The sequence below is a fragment of the Leptopilina boulardi genome, unplaced genomic scaffold, assembly GCF_019393585.1.
Source record: "Leptopilina boulardi isolate dan_hultmark-lab unplaced genomic scaffold, ZJU_Lbou_2.1 LbouV2_208, whole genome shotgun sequence".
In the NCBI taxonomy this organism is placed as follows: domain Eukaryota; kingdom Metazoa; phylum Arthropoda; class Insecta; order Hymenoptera; family Figitidae; genus Leptopilina; species Leptopilina boulardi.
The window spans coordinates 647,762-668,718 of NW_026137761.1; the positions used below are offsets into that span (position 1 = coordinate 647,762).

The window sequence follows — 20,957 nt, forward strand, 5'->3', positions numbered from 1 at the left end:
TTAATTTTAATTTTAGAGACGATTTCATGCTTGAAATATTTCGGATTGAGAAGTTAAATTAAGGAAGTTGTTCAGAAGTAGAAGTATATTAGATACGAGAACGCTTAATTATTTACCCCATTGTTGTTGGTTTGTTTATATAGTTTTAATTATCTCTCATTTCGTATTGCTCTTTCACAAAATTGAATTCCCATTTACTTATATCAGCAAATCTTCTTGAGCATTCCTTATATTAATTGTTTAAACAGTTTAATTCCAGTATTCACTGTTTGTTAAATTTTCTCACTTTATACAACAGAATATATATGAGTATTATATTTAAATTACTGAACTTATATTTTACTTTTAGGTGACGTAGTAACACGTCTTATCGATTTGACATATTGAACAGAACTCAATCAAGGTGTTACCCTCACACTATATGAACAGACTTCTTTGTCGTTGAAATCAGAATTCAATTTTTTTCATACTTTGCCGTTTTGGTGGCAGGAGATATTTTAATTATCTCCATATGTGAAATGAATTGAATTAAATTTTTGTATCCTTTTCTTGTCGAACTATTGGCTACCAATGAATGGCAACGTCGTGATTATCCCAAGATTTTTTCATTCGTGGTCTAATATTGTGTGCCAATAGTAAGACAAGAAAAAACCAGTCATGGCAAAATATTTAGCCAATCGTAACCATTAGCAATTTCCCATTGGGTCTTCACTGATCTGTTTACTAAATGAAAATGTTTTTTTATCAAATGTAATATGTCAACAAAGATGTCGCAAATAGGTTGCCTACACTGAAAGACTTTTCGTTTGAAAAATTAATATGATTTGTTTGAAAATGAGGATAATTCTGTTTTTATGCGATTTAGCTGTATGAAATGTAACAATTTTTAATCAAATAATACTGAAAGTTAATATGACCATACTGATTTTCGGTATGATTTGGTTTAAACACTGATACATTCATACGACTAAATCGCATAAAAACAGAATTATCCTCATTTTCAAACAAATCATATTAATTTTTCAAACGAAAAGTCTTTCAGTGTAGAATAATATGCTTAAGGATATGATTCAATAACAATATAATTATAATTTTTTTCTCACTATTACGCTCACTTGTTTACCAAATAAATTATATACCAATCGAAAGTAAAAAACCTAAAGAATAGGAAGTCGATTGCGCTCATCTGTTTACCCAATAAAATATATATCGAAATATAGATAATTTTATTGCGAACACAATGAAAAAATGTTCAGGAATCACGGTTGCCATGCTTTAAAGTTTAAACATTTCATTAAAAACAAAGATTCCCGCATGCTCTTTATCCAAGCGTTAAACAAGGATAGCGTGCGCCATCTTAGAGCATGTAAATGAATTATAAAGTATCTCTTTATTTATAATTATAATTTATAATTGCTTTATAATTGCATTAATATAAAAATTTTTTTATTTAAGGAGTTACACCACTTTGAAATTTAAAAAAATCAAAAACATTTTTTTTGCTTAAAGTACTTCTCATAGGCATAAAAATGATATGCTATATGGACTCTGCTTAGCTGATTAGAGGTAATTTTTAATTTAATCATTGTTAATCATGACCAAACTGTTAAGAAAACTTTAAACACGTTTTTCTCAAAACTACATTTTAAAATTCAGTAGGCACTATAGCTGCCATTAATTTCAATCGACCCTCTTGGTTTTCTTATTTTGTTTGTGATATAATTATCTAGCGAAATACATACGGATTTTTTGAAAAACGGATAAGTATTTCGCAAGATTTTGAGCTGCAGAAATTAAGGCTTTTTTTGATCTAGCTCAAATCTGGACCGAGTTATAATACCCACCGCACAGAGATACATTTTTGAAGCACTCCGCCATATCATCTGTCAGACCGAAATTTTTGAAATTAAAACAAATATTTTTTTTATAGTTTAAGAGTAGTATAATACCCTACTGTATTTTAATTTTCTTAAAAAAATTTCTATTCGTCAATAAAAATTGTTGAAAAAGCGTATTTTTTGTCGGGTCAAAGTTGTGTATCCCTTTACTTTTAAAAAATATTATTAGTTTTAACTATTATCTAATTAAAAAATATTAGTAATAATTTATTTAGTAACCCTGTGGGCAAAAAACCATGTTCGTTCTAAAAACGTTTTAAGGACGTTCTTAGAACGTTTCATGTCGACCAAATAATGTTCTGGAACATTTTAAGAACATGGATGTTCAAATAATGTTCCAGAACATTATTTGGTGGGCATGAAACGTTCTAAAAACGTTCTTTAAACGTTTTTAGAACGTACATGGTTTTTTGCCCACAGGGAAAATATATTTCGCCTTGGCAGATTGGATATTCTGAAAGTTATCTTAGCTGGGTGAATTTTCGGCTTGTTTAAAAAATATTTATTAAATTGACAAAATATAATGAAAAAAATTGTTTTTAAAGATGAATGAAAGTTATAAGAGTTAATTTATACAGGGAATGTAATAATTAAGGCAGTAAATAATAATTAATAAACTAAAATTAAGAGTTTTGAACGGTCTCTGAAATTTTGAACGGTACTGAACATGAAAATGATAAACATTGATTTTAAATACTTTTTTCTCGAAATAAGTACACTTTTTACAAAATAAATTTTTCTTTAAATCAGAATTCAAACTAATAAATATAAATTTTAAAAAATGAAGTTCTATGAAACGATAATTCTTGCTTATAAAGTTCGGAACAACGTAAATTAAAAAAATTATTAAATTCGCTTGAAATATTTTACTTGGAGATTTTGGGGATTGATGATTACCAATGAAGTCAGATTTCAAAAAAATCAAAAATAGCGGATCAAATATGGCTATCAAAATTTCTTTAATTTTATCGGATTCGCTTGAAACTTGTTATTCGGAAGTTTTTGGGGTCACTGAATCCAAATGTAAATTTAAAAACTGATATCAAATTTTGATTCAGCGACTTCAAATCCCCCCAAATAACAAGTTTTTTCATTTTGTTCAGTATGGCGAGGGGCAAATTTTCAGAAAGTTTTACTCTAATCAGATTATTATTAACAAAGTTAATAAAAAATTAAAAAAGTGCCATTTTTAATGGTTTAAATTCACTAACTATTAAACAAATAATCCGAGTTTAACTTTCGATCCACCATTTTGTAGGTATTTTTTATACTTTTCTTTTTTAATAACAACTTTTTCCTCTAAAATGTAGAGGAAAGCAACGAGCATAAAAAAACCACCTTTCGCCAACTTTGATGTTTATTTATAACATTTTCCGCAACCAGAAATCGAGAGTAAACTATGGAGCCTTCATACTATCCCCCCAAACTACCGTAATCCGTTTGGAACAGCCTGTGTACATTTAATCACGGAGAAAAATGTAAAAACGAATAAAGTAACTTTTACTACTTTAAAAGTAAAATTGGACCTGTCCGAAGTTTCTGCGCATCTCTGGCAACTTTTACTCGAAAAATAGTAAAATTGACTATTTCTGTAGTAAATTTTACTGTTTCCGTAGTAATTTTTACTATTTCTGAAGTAAATTTTACTATTTTTGGAGTAAAAGTTGCCAGAGATGCGCAGAAACTTCGGACAGGTCCAATTTTACTTTTAAAGTAGTAAAAGTTACTTTTTCTTTTTTTCCGTGATGGCACTTTTTGTCTTTATTGACTGGCCTATTGGGGATTCATATGTATTTCTCAAATTGCCTAGGAATTTCGCAAATGTATACTAAACTTTCAAGTTTGCCGGTAACTATACTCTTGTTACACATTTTAATAATAAACATTTTTCACTTTTCATTATAGAAAAAACAGAGGTTGAAGCACTTATCGTCGATTTGGAGTAGAACCATACCGTTTAGAAAAAATTGTGAAAATAATAATGCCATTTGAAATGTCGTTTGAAAAAGGTGCCATTTCGAAACTGACGAACTTTTGTCTTTCAAGTTGAAAACATTAGAAAAACGTTAAGTAGGTAAAAATATTTAATATTTATTCATTTTATATTTAAAAACGCAGGTAATTTGTATAGTCCATCACATGTAATTGTAACTTTTATTATTTTTATATTCTTAGCGTCCACAAACTCAATTTAGAGAAAAGATTGTTCCATTTCTAAATTGTATCATTGTCAAACGTCATTTGAAATATTTTTCACAGCTTTTTCGAAACAGTATAGTTCAGCTTGCAAGCGACGTAATGTTAATAGTTGCTATCTAAAATAATTAGAAAACAATTTGCTTTACAAGATTAAATATCTTCTTAAATTAAACTTCTTTAAAGAGATAAGTTCTTTTGACTCAAAAAAATAGTTTTTATTGAACAAAGATTGTGAATTAAATATACCCAGATAACCAAGCGTACTAATCGTTATTTACGAGTACGGAGTACTAGTATTATACTAGTTTTATACCAGTACAAAATAATTATATATGTCGTACCAGTACGATACTAGTACAATAAAAGTATATCGCACTGTTAGAGTTATAAAATATGATTACTCGATAAAAGTATAGCACTAGTACAATACCAGTACGTCGTACTTCTGAAATAAGAAGCACAACATACTCGTACGATACAAGTATAATACTGGTACGTCGTACTAGGAATCTTTGCTGGTTATTGCCAACCCAACCTCACTTTCTTGACAATTGTCAAATATGAACGCGTCACTGAAAACGGTGCAATAAATGTTGGTGAAAAAAGTGGTTTATGATGCAGCAAAAGAGTTTTAACGTTTGTAACTTGTGCTTCTGTACTTATCTTGAATATCCGAGATTAAATTTATATTAAATTATCGATCTTCATAAGATTTATATTCTTTTACTTTGACATGCCGCTTTGTGCCATGGTGTTATTTCATTGAAGAACATCAAAATCTTTTCTTTTATAATCTTTTTTATACATTTATATTATGAAAAATTCATAAATTCGGTCTTGATCATATTGATATATTTTTAAATTCAATTGTGTTATTTCGTTATAGTTTTTCTTATACATATAACATATTTATAGGTTAGGATGTGATAATATGTTTTTCTTAACATCAAAGCAATTTTAAACATCAAGTTTAAAATTCTTTTTAAATAATGTTTAAATGTAAACAAATAATCAATTAATATTTAATAAAATTAAGTAATTAAAATAATATAAAACACCGGATATTTTAAGATAAGTGAGAATACAAGTTACATATTTTATATAATATATGCAAAGATATATATCATATTATTGAATAAAAATAAATAACTAAAAATGAATTATTATTATTTCAGTTCTCCCACAGATTTTCTTTTCAATAATAAATTAAAATAATTAAAATACTTTTGTGGGAAGAAAAAGGGGAGGGTATGTAATATTTTATATTGTACATCATACTAGTATTGTACCAGTACAATAACAGTACGTTATACCAAGTCACAAAAGATTTCAGTACGTCGTACTCGTATAGTACTCGTATTGTGTTATCTGGGTAATTATTTTAATAATTTCTGTGATAAATTAAACACGAAAAAGTATTAAATATAATAAAAATAAACTAATTTTTTTAAAGGTGCCCCTCAAGGTATGTGTTGCACAAGTTGAAGGAAATCGAATCTGTAAGTCATCCTCGATCTCATGCATACATATAGGGTTGCCGTCTCCTGTGGTTTTAGCATTCCAACTTTCAAATAATTCAGCAATATTAATTCATTTACGTAGTTATAGTTTCATAATGTAGCCTTGTATTTATAAACCCGTGTAGAAATCACCAATGTATGCCTAAAATGATTGTTGGCTCTACCTTGGCAGCCCCTGTTTATATATCATAGGCTGGTCCGACTTGGACTCAGCTAGAACATCTAGTTAAGTCTTAGAAAAATTTTTATGAAAAAAAGTGATTGAATTTACGATTTGTAAAATATCTTCATAATATTTATATAATTGATAAATATTTATGTGATTTAAATTATTTGTTTAATTTCAAATAAATATTTAAAGACATTTTTCCATAGTTTAATTTGTTAATTTAGTTGATTGTTATATATGGCCAAATAATGCAGTTCAAAAATATTTTGTTGAATTTTTATTTGTTTAAGGGGTTAGTACCTTATTTAGTATGGATTATTTTGATTGGCGGACACGATATCTCCAATTCAGGTCATCAAAAAAGGAAATTTTTGATACTTTCTTGAAAAGTAATTTTTGATATTGTTTTTTCAACTTAAATTGTTTAAAAAAATGGTTAAATATTAACAAAAAATTATGATTGTAGTTCCGACGATAACATCCTAAAAAAGAAAACTTTTGCAGCGATTGAGCTAAAATTTTTATGGCTTATTCTACATATCTACCGTTATCGTCGGAACTACAATCATAATTTTTTGTTAATATTTAACCATTTTTTTAAACAATTTAAGTTGAAAAAACAATATCAAAAATTACTTTTTATATAAAAACGTCATCATCTCAGGCGGAGATGAGATTTTTTAAAGTCCTCAAATATTTCAATTGGATAAATATAAATTCAATGTCAAATTGATAATAAATAAATATTGAAATAAATAAAAAAGATAAAAAGAAAAGAAATAAGGTAGAATAAAATTTTTAATTTTACAAAAAGAACTGTTTGTTTGATCAAACAAACATTTTTGTTGACCTAACAAAAAAAATTTGGTTGAGTTAACCAAACATTTTTGTTATGTCAACAAAAAACATTTAACCAAATTTTTTGGTTAACTCAAACAAATAGTTTGGTTACTTAAATACCAACAAAAGTTTTTTGTTGGCCCAACCAAATTTTGGTTGCTCTGACTAAACATTTTTCTCAGTGCTATATAAATGGATGAACAAAATTTTGACCTATATGTTTTCGAAAAGTTTTTTTCTGCTTTTTCGAATGGTGAAATTATTTTTTTAAATTCAAAATTTGCCCTTTTTTTGAAAATCAAAAATATTTTTGATTTTATTTATCAAAAGGACACTTTTCTTTCTTTTTTTACCCTCAAAATGAAGCTTAAGATATTTACTTTCAATTCCAAATAAAACTAGAATGTCGTTTTTTGTTTTCAAGATATTAATTAATTAATGTTTATAACAAATGAAATACTTTACAAACAAATAAAGTTACCGTAATTCTGAAGTTAGAAATTGAAAGTTAACGTAATTCCGCATCCAACGAGCCCTATGTGAAGTATTTTGGATAAGTAGATTGTTAATAAACAATTAGTTAACATTGCAATTGTTTATTAACAATCTACTTTTTCAAAATACTTCTTATAGGGCTCGTTAGATGCGGAATTAGCTTACCTTTAAATTGGTAAGTTCTGAATTACGATAACTTTATTTGTTTGTAAAATATTTCATTTTTTAATGTTATTTAACTAAAATTGAACCAAAATACTTCATATAGGGCTTTTGGATGCTTGTTATTAATAATTCATTTTAATAAAACAGTCTTTAGTTTAGATAACAATTTTTGGTTTTTTATTTTATTTTTAAAGCAGAACTCATATTAATTAATAAAACCTTAAATTAAAACATTTTAATGAAACATTTTTTACGTTAACAATTTTTAGTTTTAGATTGTATGTTTCGTTTTGGTCTTTTGTTCTCTTTATCATTTTTTACCATTCTCTCTGATAATTTTTTTTTCGTTTCGTTAGATATATTTTATATAGAAATACTATATTTTTCGCTGATTAACCACTTCGCTGGCAGGGCGTTCCAAATGGCGTTCCACGTTGCCTGGCCAGAAGTGGCGAAAATCGTGAAATGGCGTTCCTGTTTGAGGACAATTTTTAAAAACAATACTCAGCTTTTATTTATCACAGAAGAATATTTCTATGGTTACTTGTTACTCGGGGGTTTCGGATGTCGCTGATCACGAATCCGGTGTCCGTTTTTCAAAATTTAAAATGGCGGATCCCAAATAGAGGACAATTCTTTTCAAAAATTAATATATTCGCTTGAAAATCGTCACCCTGGGGTTTTTTGGGTCGCTGAATACGAATCTGAAGTCAGATTATTCAAATTTTTTAAATTCAAAATGGCGGATCCAATATGGCGGACAATTTTTTCCAAAAATTAATATATTTGATAATTTGTATGAAATCCTTCTGCATTTGCTGGAGAATGTATTCTCCACCCAGAACACGACACGTGGAGGCTGCAAGAATAGGATTTCGTGCTCCTTTTTTTGTATTTTTTGTATTATTTTTTGTATTTTTTTTGTTTTTTTCTTTTTTAATTCTTAAAATTAATAAATACATTAAAATTTTTTTGAGCAAATTTTCTTCGAACATTGCTTCTGAAAACATTTTTACTGACTCTGCTCGTGCATGTCAGAGAAACAACTTTTGCAAAACGGTTTTTTGCATTGTGCACAAAGCCACGTAGTGTCAGTCCTTCTTTTTTTCTGAGAGCACATTGCACATCTTGATCGCTTTTGTTTAGCCTTATCATTTCTAGCAATTTTTATCAACTTGTGAGTCTGCGGAAAATTTTTGCTATTTGTATTAGTACCTTTTTGTTTCTTAACTCCAAATTCTTCCAGCAGCTCTCGTACAAGTTTCAATCTAAAATCACAGTGTCTCATTTGGTTTTTATTATGCAAAATGTTGTACAGAACGTTAGAATTGAATATTACCATATCCAATAAATTCAAAGCAATTTTTTGGTACCAGCGGTAACACTTTTTTTGGACCTCATAGGGCTTCATTATTTGATCTCACTTATCGACACCTCCCATATTGCTATTATAAATTGCGACAACTTTCGGCTTTTTAATTTTTTCGCCAGTTTTGTGATTCGTCTTAGTCGTTTCGATAAACTCTGATCCAGGAATTGTACTTAAAATACTGACGACTTTCTTGTCTTTCCAAATAACAGCAAGGAGGGTATTTGAGTGGAATGTAACCACTGTATCACGTGAGAGCTTATTTAATTTTCTACCCTTCGTATTTGGCATGCACCTCCGATTGAGTCTAACAGTACCAACAAGGTTGTTTTTCTTTTCGTAGAATTTTGCAAATAACAAAGGTGAACTGTACAAATTGTCATGAAATATAATACGTCTTTGACCACTTAAGTCATCTAATAATCTCATAACAGCTTTCCCCGAAACTCCAATCATTTTACTCTCATCTTCGGGGTCTTTGCCGACATAAACTGACAAATTATATATATAGCCATTAACAGAATCACAGCATTTATATAATTTTATGCCAAATCGTGACCTTTTCGAGAAATTGCATTGCCTAAATGATAAGCGACCTTTAAATTTCAATAAGGATTCATCAATGCATATTTTTTCTCCCGGTCTATAAGCTGTTTTAAATTTTTCAATCATTAATTCAAATAATGGGCGGATTTTTCGTAACTTCTCAATAGAATCATCTTCAGAATAATGCAGAAATCTGCTTATTAATTGGAACTGTTTTAATGACATGTATTGTCCAAAAGTAGGGGTAATTAATAAGGGGTCGCTTGACCAGTACATTGCAACAGACGGTTTTTTTATGATTCCCAATAAAATTACCAAAGCGTAAAACGTATACAATTCTGAAGGACACAAGTTTCTCCATAAAAGAATTCTGGAATTTTTTTTCAAACCGTTTGATTCTCTGAGTGAAGTAAGTTTTGTGTCACAGTAAAAATTTGTCATAGCGCAGATCATTTCAATAACATCAATCGAATAATAATACTTACAAATATCAATGGCTCTACTGTCTGAATTAAAATTACAGTCTTCGTTAATTCCTTTTTCATTATCATTAAAATCATAGATAGTAGGAGTGAAATTATCATCTTCTATCCATGAAAAATTGTCACGAAATTTTTTCCAACGCTTTTGTAAAGGCTCTTCAGATTCTTCACAAGAAGATTCGCTGTCATCACTACTGTAATTGAGAGTAAAATCTTCATCGCTAATATTGCTATCATTATCAGTACTTTCAGAAGCCGAAAAATGTAAGTCATCCATTCTATTACTGAGGAAACGTATGAATTGTTCTATCCAAAAAACAGCAAAATGCATCCGGGCGCAGCGAGTGGGTATTTACAAATCAGTCACCTCAAATGGCGTTAAGCTTCCAGCGCCACCACAAGAGATCGTTCATAAATTACGTAAGACTAAGAGGGAAGGGGTGTCAAGCAACTTCTTACGCACAGTAATAAAATATAGCTAATGTAAGCAATAGTGTCTTATATGGGAAGAGGCGGGGGGAGGGCCAAAATTCCAAAGAAATGATTATAATTATAGACGATTATAATAAATTATTATAAAAAAACAACAAATTTCTTGTGGCTAAGAATATTTTAGTATCACATTCAAGTATACGCAGCCTAGCCTATTTGACTTTTACAGACATTTTCAAAACAATCCAAATCAACGTTCAAGTCTACGAGTTTCCATCTCAAAATATATAATAAATACTTTGTTGTTATTGGTACAAAATTAAGAAAAAACGATTAATCAATATAAAACTGACACAAAAATAACCTCAAAATCAAGAGACTCTTAACTCTCTTTCTTCGCAACTTGTCACATATGTTTTTAACATATCATTATTTATTGTATAATTATGTATTATTTTAAATATTTATAGCTTTTATAATTATTATTATTATTACTATTTTTTATATTATTATTATTGATATATTAATATATTAATATATTTAACTTCTCTTTTCCACAATGATTTTAAAGGAGCGAACATTGACACGTCCATCAGCTGAGTAATATAAGTTGTATTTGCAGGTAGAGCAACCAAAATGATTTGATTTGTGGAACAAAATTTACTAACTGGCAGAGTCAGATGAGAAGCGTGACCGTCCACATACAAAATTACAGGTTTTTGTATGTTTTGATCTACAATCCACTTGTAAAAAGAATTAATCAGCCACTCATATAAACTTTGAGCCGTCATTCAGCCATTATCTATTCTGAGATATCTCCAACCCTCCGGGATTTTGTCAAAAATAAGTTTCGGCAGCCGTACGTATAAAAAAAGAAGAAGTAGAGGTACCAGCTGACCCTGATACCATGCTCGACTTGGTCGGTCGTGAACAAAGGGGTTTTCGTTTTTCAATTTTTTTACAAGCATTTTGACACTATTTATTAGTTGAACTTTCGTCACGAGAAAACCAACCACGCTCGAATTTAATATCCACTGTTCCAGGGTATCCTCATACACTGTAGTTAAAACACATTCCGGTCCTGGTTTTATAAAAATATTGTCGCTTTTCGTTTTATCGTAAATTATACTTCTTGGTACATTATACTTCTTACTCGCAGCATTAATTAAACTTCCTTTTTTGACAGCTTCCAAAGCTGAGACAAAAGCATCTTTCGAGTACAAACATCTTTTTACTTTTTGTTTTGTAACCTTCATTTCCTGAAATATTTATAAAAAATTAATTATTACAGAATTTGTTTTTATTAAGAATTAGAAAGTTGTAAATTACTTTAAAAAATTATCAATAAATTTATACTTACATTACAAAGAAATATTTTTCAACTTGCGAACAGAAAGTATGGATAGCTGATTTTAAGGTTACACAAAGTCGGTAGACTCACATCCAGTAGGTGGCATGATAATGCAAAAAAATCAGGAAAAGAAGCAGGCGCAAAGCGCCTACATCTAGAGTTTCGTGGTTTTTTAAATTCAAATCTAAAGTTATTTGTATATAATAAATAATTTATAATTACATTATTTGTGAATTGCTATGGTTGCTATGGAAACGGTTGACATGGTAACAATTGCTATGGAAACGGTTGCCATGGGAACAATACAAGTGTACGACGGACGGATGGACAAAGCGAAACTATAAGGCTTTCGGCCCTGGGCCACGAAACCCTAAAAACGACGATTTATCGGAACCGATAACTCACGCATGGTAAAAAAATTGTTCAAGTTAACGACATTTAATTATTTTGGAAAATAATTATTAAAACTTTAAATTCCTTCGTCGCATAATTAATTCAGTGTATATTGTGCCAGTATATCATAGTTTTAAAGCCAAAACTAATAAAATGATAATTTCAGAGACTCTTTAAAAATGTCAATTTCTTAACATTTTAGTAAGGAAAATGGCCGAAAATCATAGATTTCGTATATATTGTAACATTCAGTAATTGTTTCTTAATTCTCGTTACTTTTTACTACGATATCTTTTCTGAAGCCTATAAAGAAAGTCATAATCTTTCAAGAACAAATATTACAGATATTACAGTAAGTTCCATTATTTTAAAATTATGAAAAATGTTATTATGACCAATAATCGGGAAGTGACCGATAACTGGTCCCTCTACCCTATGTAAAATGTCAGTTTTTCCAATTTATTGTTACATAAGATTTCCCCCTAAATTATTCCCTAAAATTCCTCGATTTTAATTGATTTCAATTGCTTGAAATCAATTAGGGATGAGGAAAGGTCAATGAATAAAAAATAAAAGCTAGTCAAGAAAAATACACTTTATTGAATATGCAAACTTGACATGTTTTCTAATAAAAACAAGTCAATGACAATGTTTACCTTTGGAAATAAAGATGAGTGCGTTTGAAATTTGGAAGACGCTTATCTTACTACTTTTTGATAAAAATCTCTCCGTGCCTGATGTATTTTTAAGCGAGTTTTTACAGTAGTTGTCTCTATCTTCCGTCTCTCTTATTGTGGATGGCGAGGTGGTCCCTTGTCCATCTTCCAAGCCTTGGTAAATCATTGATAATTCAGTTACACTCGCACTGAAATCGAGGGTTCCGTACTCGAAGCGAACTTATTTGGTATAAAAACAAATGTTTAAAAAATATGTGTTGTATGTCAAATAAAATAAGTGATACAAAAAGGAACAATTTTGTAAAATTCAAGAAAATTGTTCCTCTTCGTATCACTTATATTAGTTGCCATACAACACATATTTTTTAAACATTTGTTTTTATACCAAATAAGTTCGCTTCGAGTACGGAACCCTCCATTTCAGTGCGAGTGTAACTCGCACTTGTCCGATTTTTTTTTAAATTAAACTATTTTTCGAATTTTTTTTTAAGTTCGGTCCTTTTTATTTTTTTTATTTTTTTTTTTTTGAAAGCTAAAATAGTTATTTTCGTATCAAGGGCGCAAAATAGGTGATTGTGGCGAAGGCGAGATTAGAGAAACCAAGGGGACCCGAAGCGCCCGAGGCGAAGCCGAGGGTGCGTAGGGTCGCCGAGGTTTCTTCATAATCTCGCCTGAGACACTATCACCTTTTGCGCCCGTGCTGCGAACAACATTTTTTGTCCTGTCTGCATGGAAAGTGTATTATTGAGTGCATGCAAGTCCGCTTGTTTCAATGTTCCATCAGGGTTGGCAAGATAATATACTTAAGGTAAATTACATGTAGTTGTTTACGTATATTACGTATGTTTATTATGTCACAAAAAATGAAAACAATACATTTTTTAATGGTGCGGGCGCGAATGTATTTTGCGCCCGCTTCTATGACGTCAGCGGGCGCGAATGTACTTTGCGCCCGCATCTATGACGTCAGCGGGCGCGAATGTACTTTGCGCCCGCTCACCCCATCTCTGGGCGGGAATCACTTACTTTGCGACCGCCTCAAGTGAACGAAATAACACACTTTCCGTGCAGGTAGGACAAAAATGTGTATTTTGACCACAAAAAATATTGAGGTGTCCTATTTTGTTATTTTCGAGATATTAATAAATTAATTAATTAATGTTAATAAAAAATGAAATATTTCACAAATAAATAAAGTTATTGCAATCCTAAAGGTACCAATTGAAAGCTGACGTAATTCCGCATCCAACGAGCCCTATATGGACTATTTTGGATTAGAGGATTTTTTATAAACAATTGCCATGTTAGCCAATTGTTTATTAACAATCCACTAACCCAAAGTACTTCATATAGGGCTCGTTGGATGCGGAATTTTGTCAACTTTCTTTAATAACATCAGAATTACGATACCTTTATTTGTTTATAAAATATATAATTTTTTATTAACAATAATTAATTAATTAACTAATATCTCAAAAATAACAAAAAAGGACATCTCAGTATTTTTTGAGGTAAAAATGCACATTTTTAACTTTCAAAAAAAAAAATAAATTTAAAAAAAGACCGAACTTAAAAAAAAGTCAAAAAAATTTTTGATTTTTAGAAAAAAGTGTCAAATTTTGATTTTTTTGAAATTTTTTTTTACCATTCGAAAGAGCACAAAAAAACATTTGGAAAACATATAGGGTCAGTTGGGGTAAATGGGGACAAAATCGCTATTTTTCACAAAATACGTAATTTTCTTCCTTTAAAAGGTAATATTTGCGGGTTTATTTTTTTTAAGTTATTATTTACATTCCCAGGATTAATTTTATGCAGCAGAAAAAATTTAAATAAGCTTTAAACGCATGAAACTGACTGTCCCCATTTACCCTAAAATTTAGAAAATTTCATAAAATTTGGGGTAAATGGGGACAGCATAGTTTCTAAGAAAGTTTTAAGAAAAAAGTTTCCTTAAGTATATTATTGTATTAAGGGATGAAAAAACTTGAAAAAAATTTGTAGTAGATATACAATAGTTGAACCAATTGAAATTTTTTTATTTTTTTTTCAGTATTTTGTCTCGCATTTGAAAAAAAACAGACTTAAAAATCATACCAAATTTTTTTCTTATTCCTTATGACTCCCATAACAGAAATCCACTTGAATTTTTCATTTTTGTTAATTTGGTTAATAATGATAAGCTGTCCCCATTTCCCCGAAAAATTTGGAAACTCAGGGTAAATGGAGACAGCTTGTCATTATTAACCAAACTGACAAAAATAAAAAATTCAAGTGAATTTCTGTTACGGGAGTCATAAGGAAACGTCCGTCCAGCTAGCACCTATTTTATTAGCACCTATTAGGTTGGTTGACACTATTATTCACTCTAAAGAATTAAATTCTAATTTTTATGTGTTTAGAGTTCAATATTAGAAATGGGGGTGGTTTTTGAGTAAGAGGTTAGGAGCACAAAATTTGAGAACACGAAATTTGTGTAAATGTTATGTTGGTTGACAATATTATTTACTCAAAAGAATGAAAATCAAATTTTTATGAGTTTAGAGTTGAATTTTAGAAAGAGGATATTTTTGAGAAAGAGGTTAGGAGCACAAAATTTGCGAACATGAAATTTGAGTAAATCTTATGTACCTTGACAATTTTTTTTACTCAAATGGATCAAAATCTAAATTCTATTGTAACGTTTTTTTTAGGGTTGGTGTTTCTGTTGTCATTGAAAAGCACATAAAGAGCACAACATTTTGGCGTTGCCCTAGTGAAAAAAAACACGTATAATTAGACGTATAACAATACGTATAAATATACGTATATTTATACGTATTACTATACGTATAATTATACGTGTTTTTTTCAATAGGGTGTAGTTTTTTTGATTGCTGTTATTTTACTATAGGTGAGGTGCTACCTTACGTCTTGCTAGCACCTCATCCTTAAAAGTAAAACAAATTATTTCTTGATGAGCACAAAATTTTTTACTTAGGCACAAAATTAGCATATAATTCTAGCATATTTGATTTTTTGATTAATGCTTGTGGAGGTGCTAGCTGGACGGACGTCATAAGGAATAAGAAAAAAATTTGATATGATTTTTAAGTCTGTTTTCTTTGAAATGCTCGACAAAATACTGAAACAGTTTGACTTTGATTTTGAAGTTTTTATGCACTAAGCGATAACTTGAATTATCTTGCTGCCAATTGTCAAGATAAAAGCTTAGCAATACTCAAAACCTCTCACAGGTGATCTGAGGTTAAAATATTGACGTTGAACTTAATTTTAAAACTGTCATTTAAACTCCAAAACCTCTTGTCCCCATTTACCCCAACTGACCCTATTTTAAAATTTTTTTTATCTACTTATATAATATTTACAACTTTTAGTTAATTAATTAACTATTGAGGTTAATAAAAAATGATATATTTTATAAACAAATAAAGTTATCGTAATTCTAACGTTACTAAATGAAAGTTGAGTATATTGTTAATAAACAATTGGCTAACATAGCAATTGTTTATAAAAAATCCTCTAATCCAAAATAATCCATATAGGGCTCGTTGGGTGCGGAATTACGTCAGCTTTTAATTGGTACCTTTAGGATTTGCAGTTACATTGGCTAGAATCACTTTGACTAAATAAACTTTAGCAAAATTGACTATAGATACATGACATATTAACCAAACATCTTTGTTAATATAACTAGTAAACAAGGGGTCAATTCTACTAAATCGACTTTGACAATATTAACCAAGCTACATATCTGAATTGACTAGGATGCTTGGTTACGCTGACTAGATTTAAAGTTGCTATGGTTAATAGTCATTAATGCGAAGCAAATTTTTTTCAGTCCACCATTTGAAAGAGCAGGAAAAACCCCCATACATATAATATAAGAAACATGTACTATGCAATATATATGATATAATTTATAACATTAGTTATAGACATAACATTATCTTGGAAACTATTGATTATGTAAAAGAAGGTATTTATATAAAATATTCCTTTTTTTAATAGCATATAATAATATAATACATACATTATATTATTATATTATTATTATTATACAATATTCAATATGCTGAGAATGGGGATGATATCCCTTTAAATACTATTTTTATAAGTCAAAATCGAAGTAGCCCTGCGTAGTAAAGAGACATTTTTTGAGAAAGTAGCTCTCACTGATGAAAAAAGTATTAGTGAGTCTTCTTCTTTGTAGTAGTGAATCATGTATAGAAATACGTCTTTCACAATTAACAACGATTGAGAAGAATATATGATTACACTGAGAAAAATGTTTAGTCAGAGAAAACAAAATTTGGTTAAGCCAACAAAAATATTTTGTTGGTATTTAAGCAACCAAACTATTTGTTTGAGTCAACCAAAAAATTTGGTTAAGTGTTTTTTGTTGGCATAACAAAAATGTTTGGTTAGCCCAACCTGTTACGAACTATGTTAACGAAATTATAAATTGAAGATAAATAAAATGATAATAAATAATTATCAAGTGTGACGGGGAATTTAATAATTAAAACAAACTTGTTATTAATTATTATAAACACGTATATTTATAATTATCTTAAAAATGGTTTTAATTAGAATTCAAAATAATACGAGAAAAACGCGTGATGCTCGTAAGCCGGTCAGTATTAGTCTGACTTTTCCGGTCTCTTTTGGGGAAAGTCAGGGTGGCGTTACGTAAGGAATGCGGTCTAGTCCAGTTTGTAGGGGAAGTAGTATCCTGTTTACGTCTATTGTTAAAGTAAAGTCAAAGAAAAACCAGGGACGTGTCACACCCCTCAACTTAGATTGAACTTAGTCTCTAAGTTCGCAAACTGGTAATTTTTAGAACAATAACATAATCCATCATAGTAGATCGCAGCAGAATCGGTGATTACAATATTTTTTGAGTAATTACATAATTACGTAGTAAATTACATAAGTCAATTATGTTAAAGCGAATCAATTAAATTTCATTAATTTCATAAATTCCATTTTTATTTGCAAAATTATACTAAACTAGCAACTTTGTCGTCCGCAAGCGGCCGACTACGTTGCTAGTGTGCATTAACCATATTTTTTATTCATTTTTTTTCAAAAAAATTTAATATTAGAAATGTAAAAAAAAATTCTTTATATTGGATCTACCACCCAAGTAGCACGGTATATTGCTTGAATGTCAAGCTGATATCAACCGGGAATATTTTTGTGACATTTAGGCGATATCATAATGTCCTCTTCACGGGGACATTCCTCCGTGATGTATCTATGGGACGGTCTTTAACACAAAAAATGTAACGCGTTACAAAACTTACATTCTACATTTATTAAACCTAAATAATTCTGTGGAACTTTACTTTCATCTAAATCTTCAAAAGACATTATTGCAACTCCTGCACTTTTTTTATTCCAATTATCGTTTTTACATGTCAAATTCTTTTCTTCACACATTCCTTTCATCTTTCTTCTTCTTACATGACAAATTATTTTCTTGATGCACTTTCTTTTCATCTTGAGTTTCCATTGATATTTTTCTTTTCCTACATGCCAAATTTTTGTCCTTGTGTATTTTCTTTCCATCTTCAATTTTTATAGATAATTTCTTTTTTTGCATGTCAAATTTTTTTTGCGCTCTTTCTATTTTATTTCTGATTTATTACGATTACGTTTTCTCAATCTCTCATTCTCCTGTCTTATTATTTTCTGCTCATATGAAACTTCGCGCCTTGCCTTCCTTTTTCTTCCCTTCTCTTTAATTGCTCGATTTATCTTTTTATCATTTTCTTTACTCAGAAAATTTATCATTTTTAAATATTCATGTGGTGAAATTTTGTTCACCTTATTATCAGTTGTACGAATTATTTTCTTTTCACCAGTGTCATTTAGAGAATGTTTAATTTTTAAATCTTGTGTTAATAGAACTCTGTTAATATTATTACTGGGAATATAATTACTAAAAATATAATTTTTATGTTCCTGTGTTCAATTTATGAAAAGATGGTTCTAATCATTCTCTATTATCGAATTCCTATTGTGAGACGTTCTTACTGTCGGAAAATGATTTAAGCGATTATTTTCAAACATTGACTTAAAATTGTTTCTCATTTTGTTATTATCAGTTTCATAATTTACACGGTTTGGCATTACGTTAAATAATATAGATGTTGCAAATGCTATTGCATATACTCCACACTCAGCACTACCAAAAGGTTGTTGATCAACAGCTTCAAAAACTATAAAGTATTTGAATATGATTATCACCGTCTCTAATTGGGACAATAAAATCAAGCATTTGTACATACAAAAGAATCTTTTCTTAATAAATCTTCAAATTTGTACATATGCATGTAATTTAACAATTTATTTCTATTTTCAATAATTTTTAAATCTTTATCACTTAAAATAATATACTTTTTTATGTTGGCCATAGTATACTTCGTTTAATTTTATTTTTTATTCATGAAAATCTAAATATCTTTAACCCTTTTGCTCACTCCCTGTAATATAACCAATTTTGCCTTTTATTAAATATAACCAATTTTGTCTTTAATTCAATACAACCAATTTTACCTTTTATTAAATATAACCAATTTTTCCTTTAATTCAATACAACTAATTTTACCTTTTACTAAATATAACCAATTTTTCCTTTAATTCTATATAACCAATTTTTACTTTAATCCAATATAACCAATTTTGCCTTTTATCCAATAAAACTACCATATATCCAAATGAATGAGAGAACTATGTGTAACTATGAATCAGTAACTACTGATCAGCCAATAAGTGCAAAAAGGACACTCTTATATGAGTAATCAGTAGTTCATTATAAATAACATATATACGTATTCATAACTGTATTAAAACCCCGGAAAAAATACCATAAAAAAACCAGCCATTGGACAATAGAACCTTTGTTAATGAGGATTAACTCTAGAGGACCCAGCTAATAATTTCTTTTTTCACATTTATTATATAGAAAAATAAAGATGTACCAACCCTTGGCCAATAGAACCTTTGTTAATGAAGATTAACTCTGAGTACATAATGAAATGTACTGTAGGTTTACATTGACATCGGCACGTCTGACGTCTCGAAATTTTTTCCGTGTATTATCACATGGAAATATAAAGATAAAAGGCAAAAACTGAAGAGGTAATGTATATCTTTCTTTCTCACATCAAGGAATATAACATATAAACATTTTCATTTAATATTGCATTTCTCTATCTAGAGGATTCAAAATAACATAAGAATATCTTCGCCTAAAAATCTTACTCTTCTTTTTTTCTGTTTTCAAAATAAAAAAAAATATGTATATATACCAGTATTAGACCCTCAGAACAATTACCACAAACATTACCAATCCTTGGACAATAGAGCCTTTGTTAATGAAGATTAATTCTGAGGGTCCAGGTAATAATTTTTAAATTTTTTTATTAAAATTTTCTGGGGCTCTAATACAGGTAGGAAAGAGTGATAAACAGTGGCACAGTTTAAACAGTAGGACACTTTAATTTTCTGAAAAACTACTTAAAGAAACTCGACCAAAATTTAAATGTAAAGCATGTTTATGACAACACACTATCTCCAAAAATTTTAGCCACATTGATTCATTATTTACAAAGAAAATTGAAAAAAACTGTTTTTGACGTTACGGAGTAAATTTTTTCTTGAAATACAATGCTGATTTTTATATAAATAGGACAGTTTTAAAAAAAGTGTAATTGTTACTTCGTTTACTGATGTTTTTAAGTATAATATCCAATAATTTAAAATATTTTAAAATGTTACAATCAATTTTTATTTAAATAATTTCTTGCGATTGCTTAATTTAAACAGTGTCAAAAAATATATAAAATTAACATATTAATATGTCTTTGAAAAAAAGTGTCCCACTGTTTGTCACTCTCCCCTATATACATATATACAGATATATGAATATTTATTTTTATTCTTAAAACAAAAAGGAAGAAGATTAAGATTTTAGACGAAGATGTTCTTATGCCATTTTCAATCGTCTAGATAGAGAAACGCAATGTTAAACGAAGAAGTACTTATGTTATATTCCTTGGTGTAAGAAAGAAAGGTATGCGTTACCTATTCAGTTTTAGAATTTCTTTATAGTTTTTTCACGTGATAAAGGGAGAAAGAAATTATTACCTGGGTCCTCAGAGTTATTAATTAATCCTCTTTAAAAGATTGCAGGTCAAGCGAACCCTCATTTGCAAAATAAAGATATATCTTTCTCTCTCCATAACTTGTTCTTTTCTCTGTCACCGAAAACCCAGCAGGGGTCCGGACGGAATGAATGAATGAATGAATGAATGAATGAATACCAAGATTATTATAGTTAATTGATTAGGGTTATTTTATGATACTTTTAATATTGTTAAAAAAAAATTATTACGCATAATTATTGCTATG

At 29.2% G+C, this 20,957-nt stretch overlaps 1 protein-coding gene across 12 annotated transcripts in view; it reads left to right on the plus strand.

Moving 5' to 3' along the window:
* Window positions 1-20,957, plus strand: part of LOC127278580 (potassium voltage-gated channel protein eag) — a 1,151,741-nt gene that overhangs the window by 280,894 nt on the left and 849,890 nt on the right. For 10 of the 12 annotated variants that reach the window (XM_051300360.1, XM_051300361.1, XM_051300366.1 and 7 more), the window contains one exon: window positions 5,551-5,562. The exons of the other annotated variants lie outside the window; for them this stretch is intronic. In XM_051300360.1, the coding sequence (XP_051156317.1) occupies window positions 5,551-5,562 (12 nt within the window). The remainder of the gene's footprint in view (window positions 1-5,550; window positions 5,563-20,957) is intronic. 12 annotated transcript variants of the gene reach the window in all.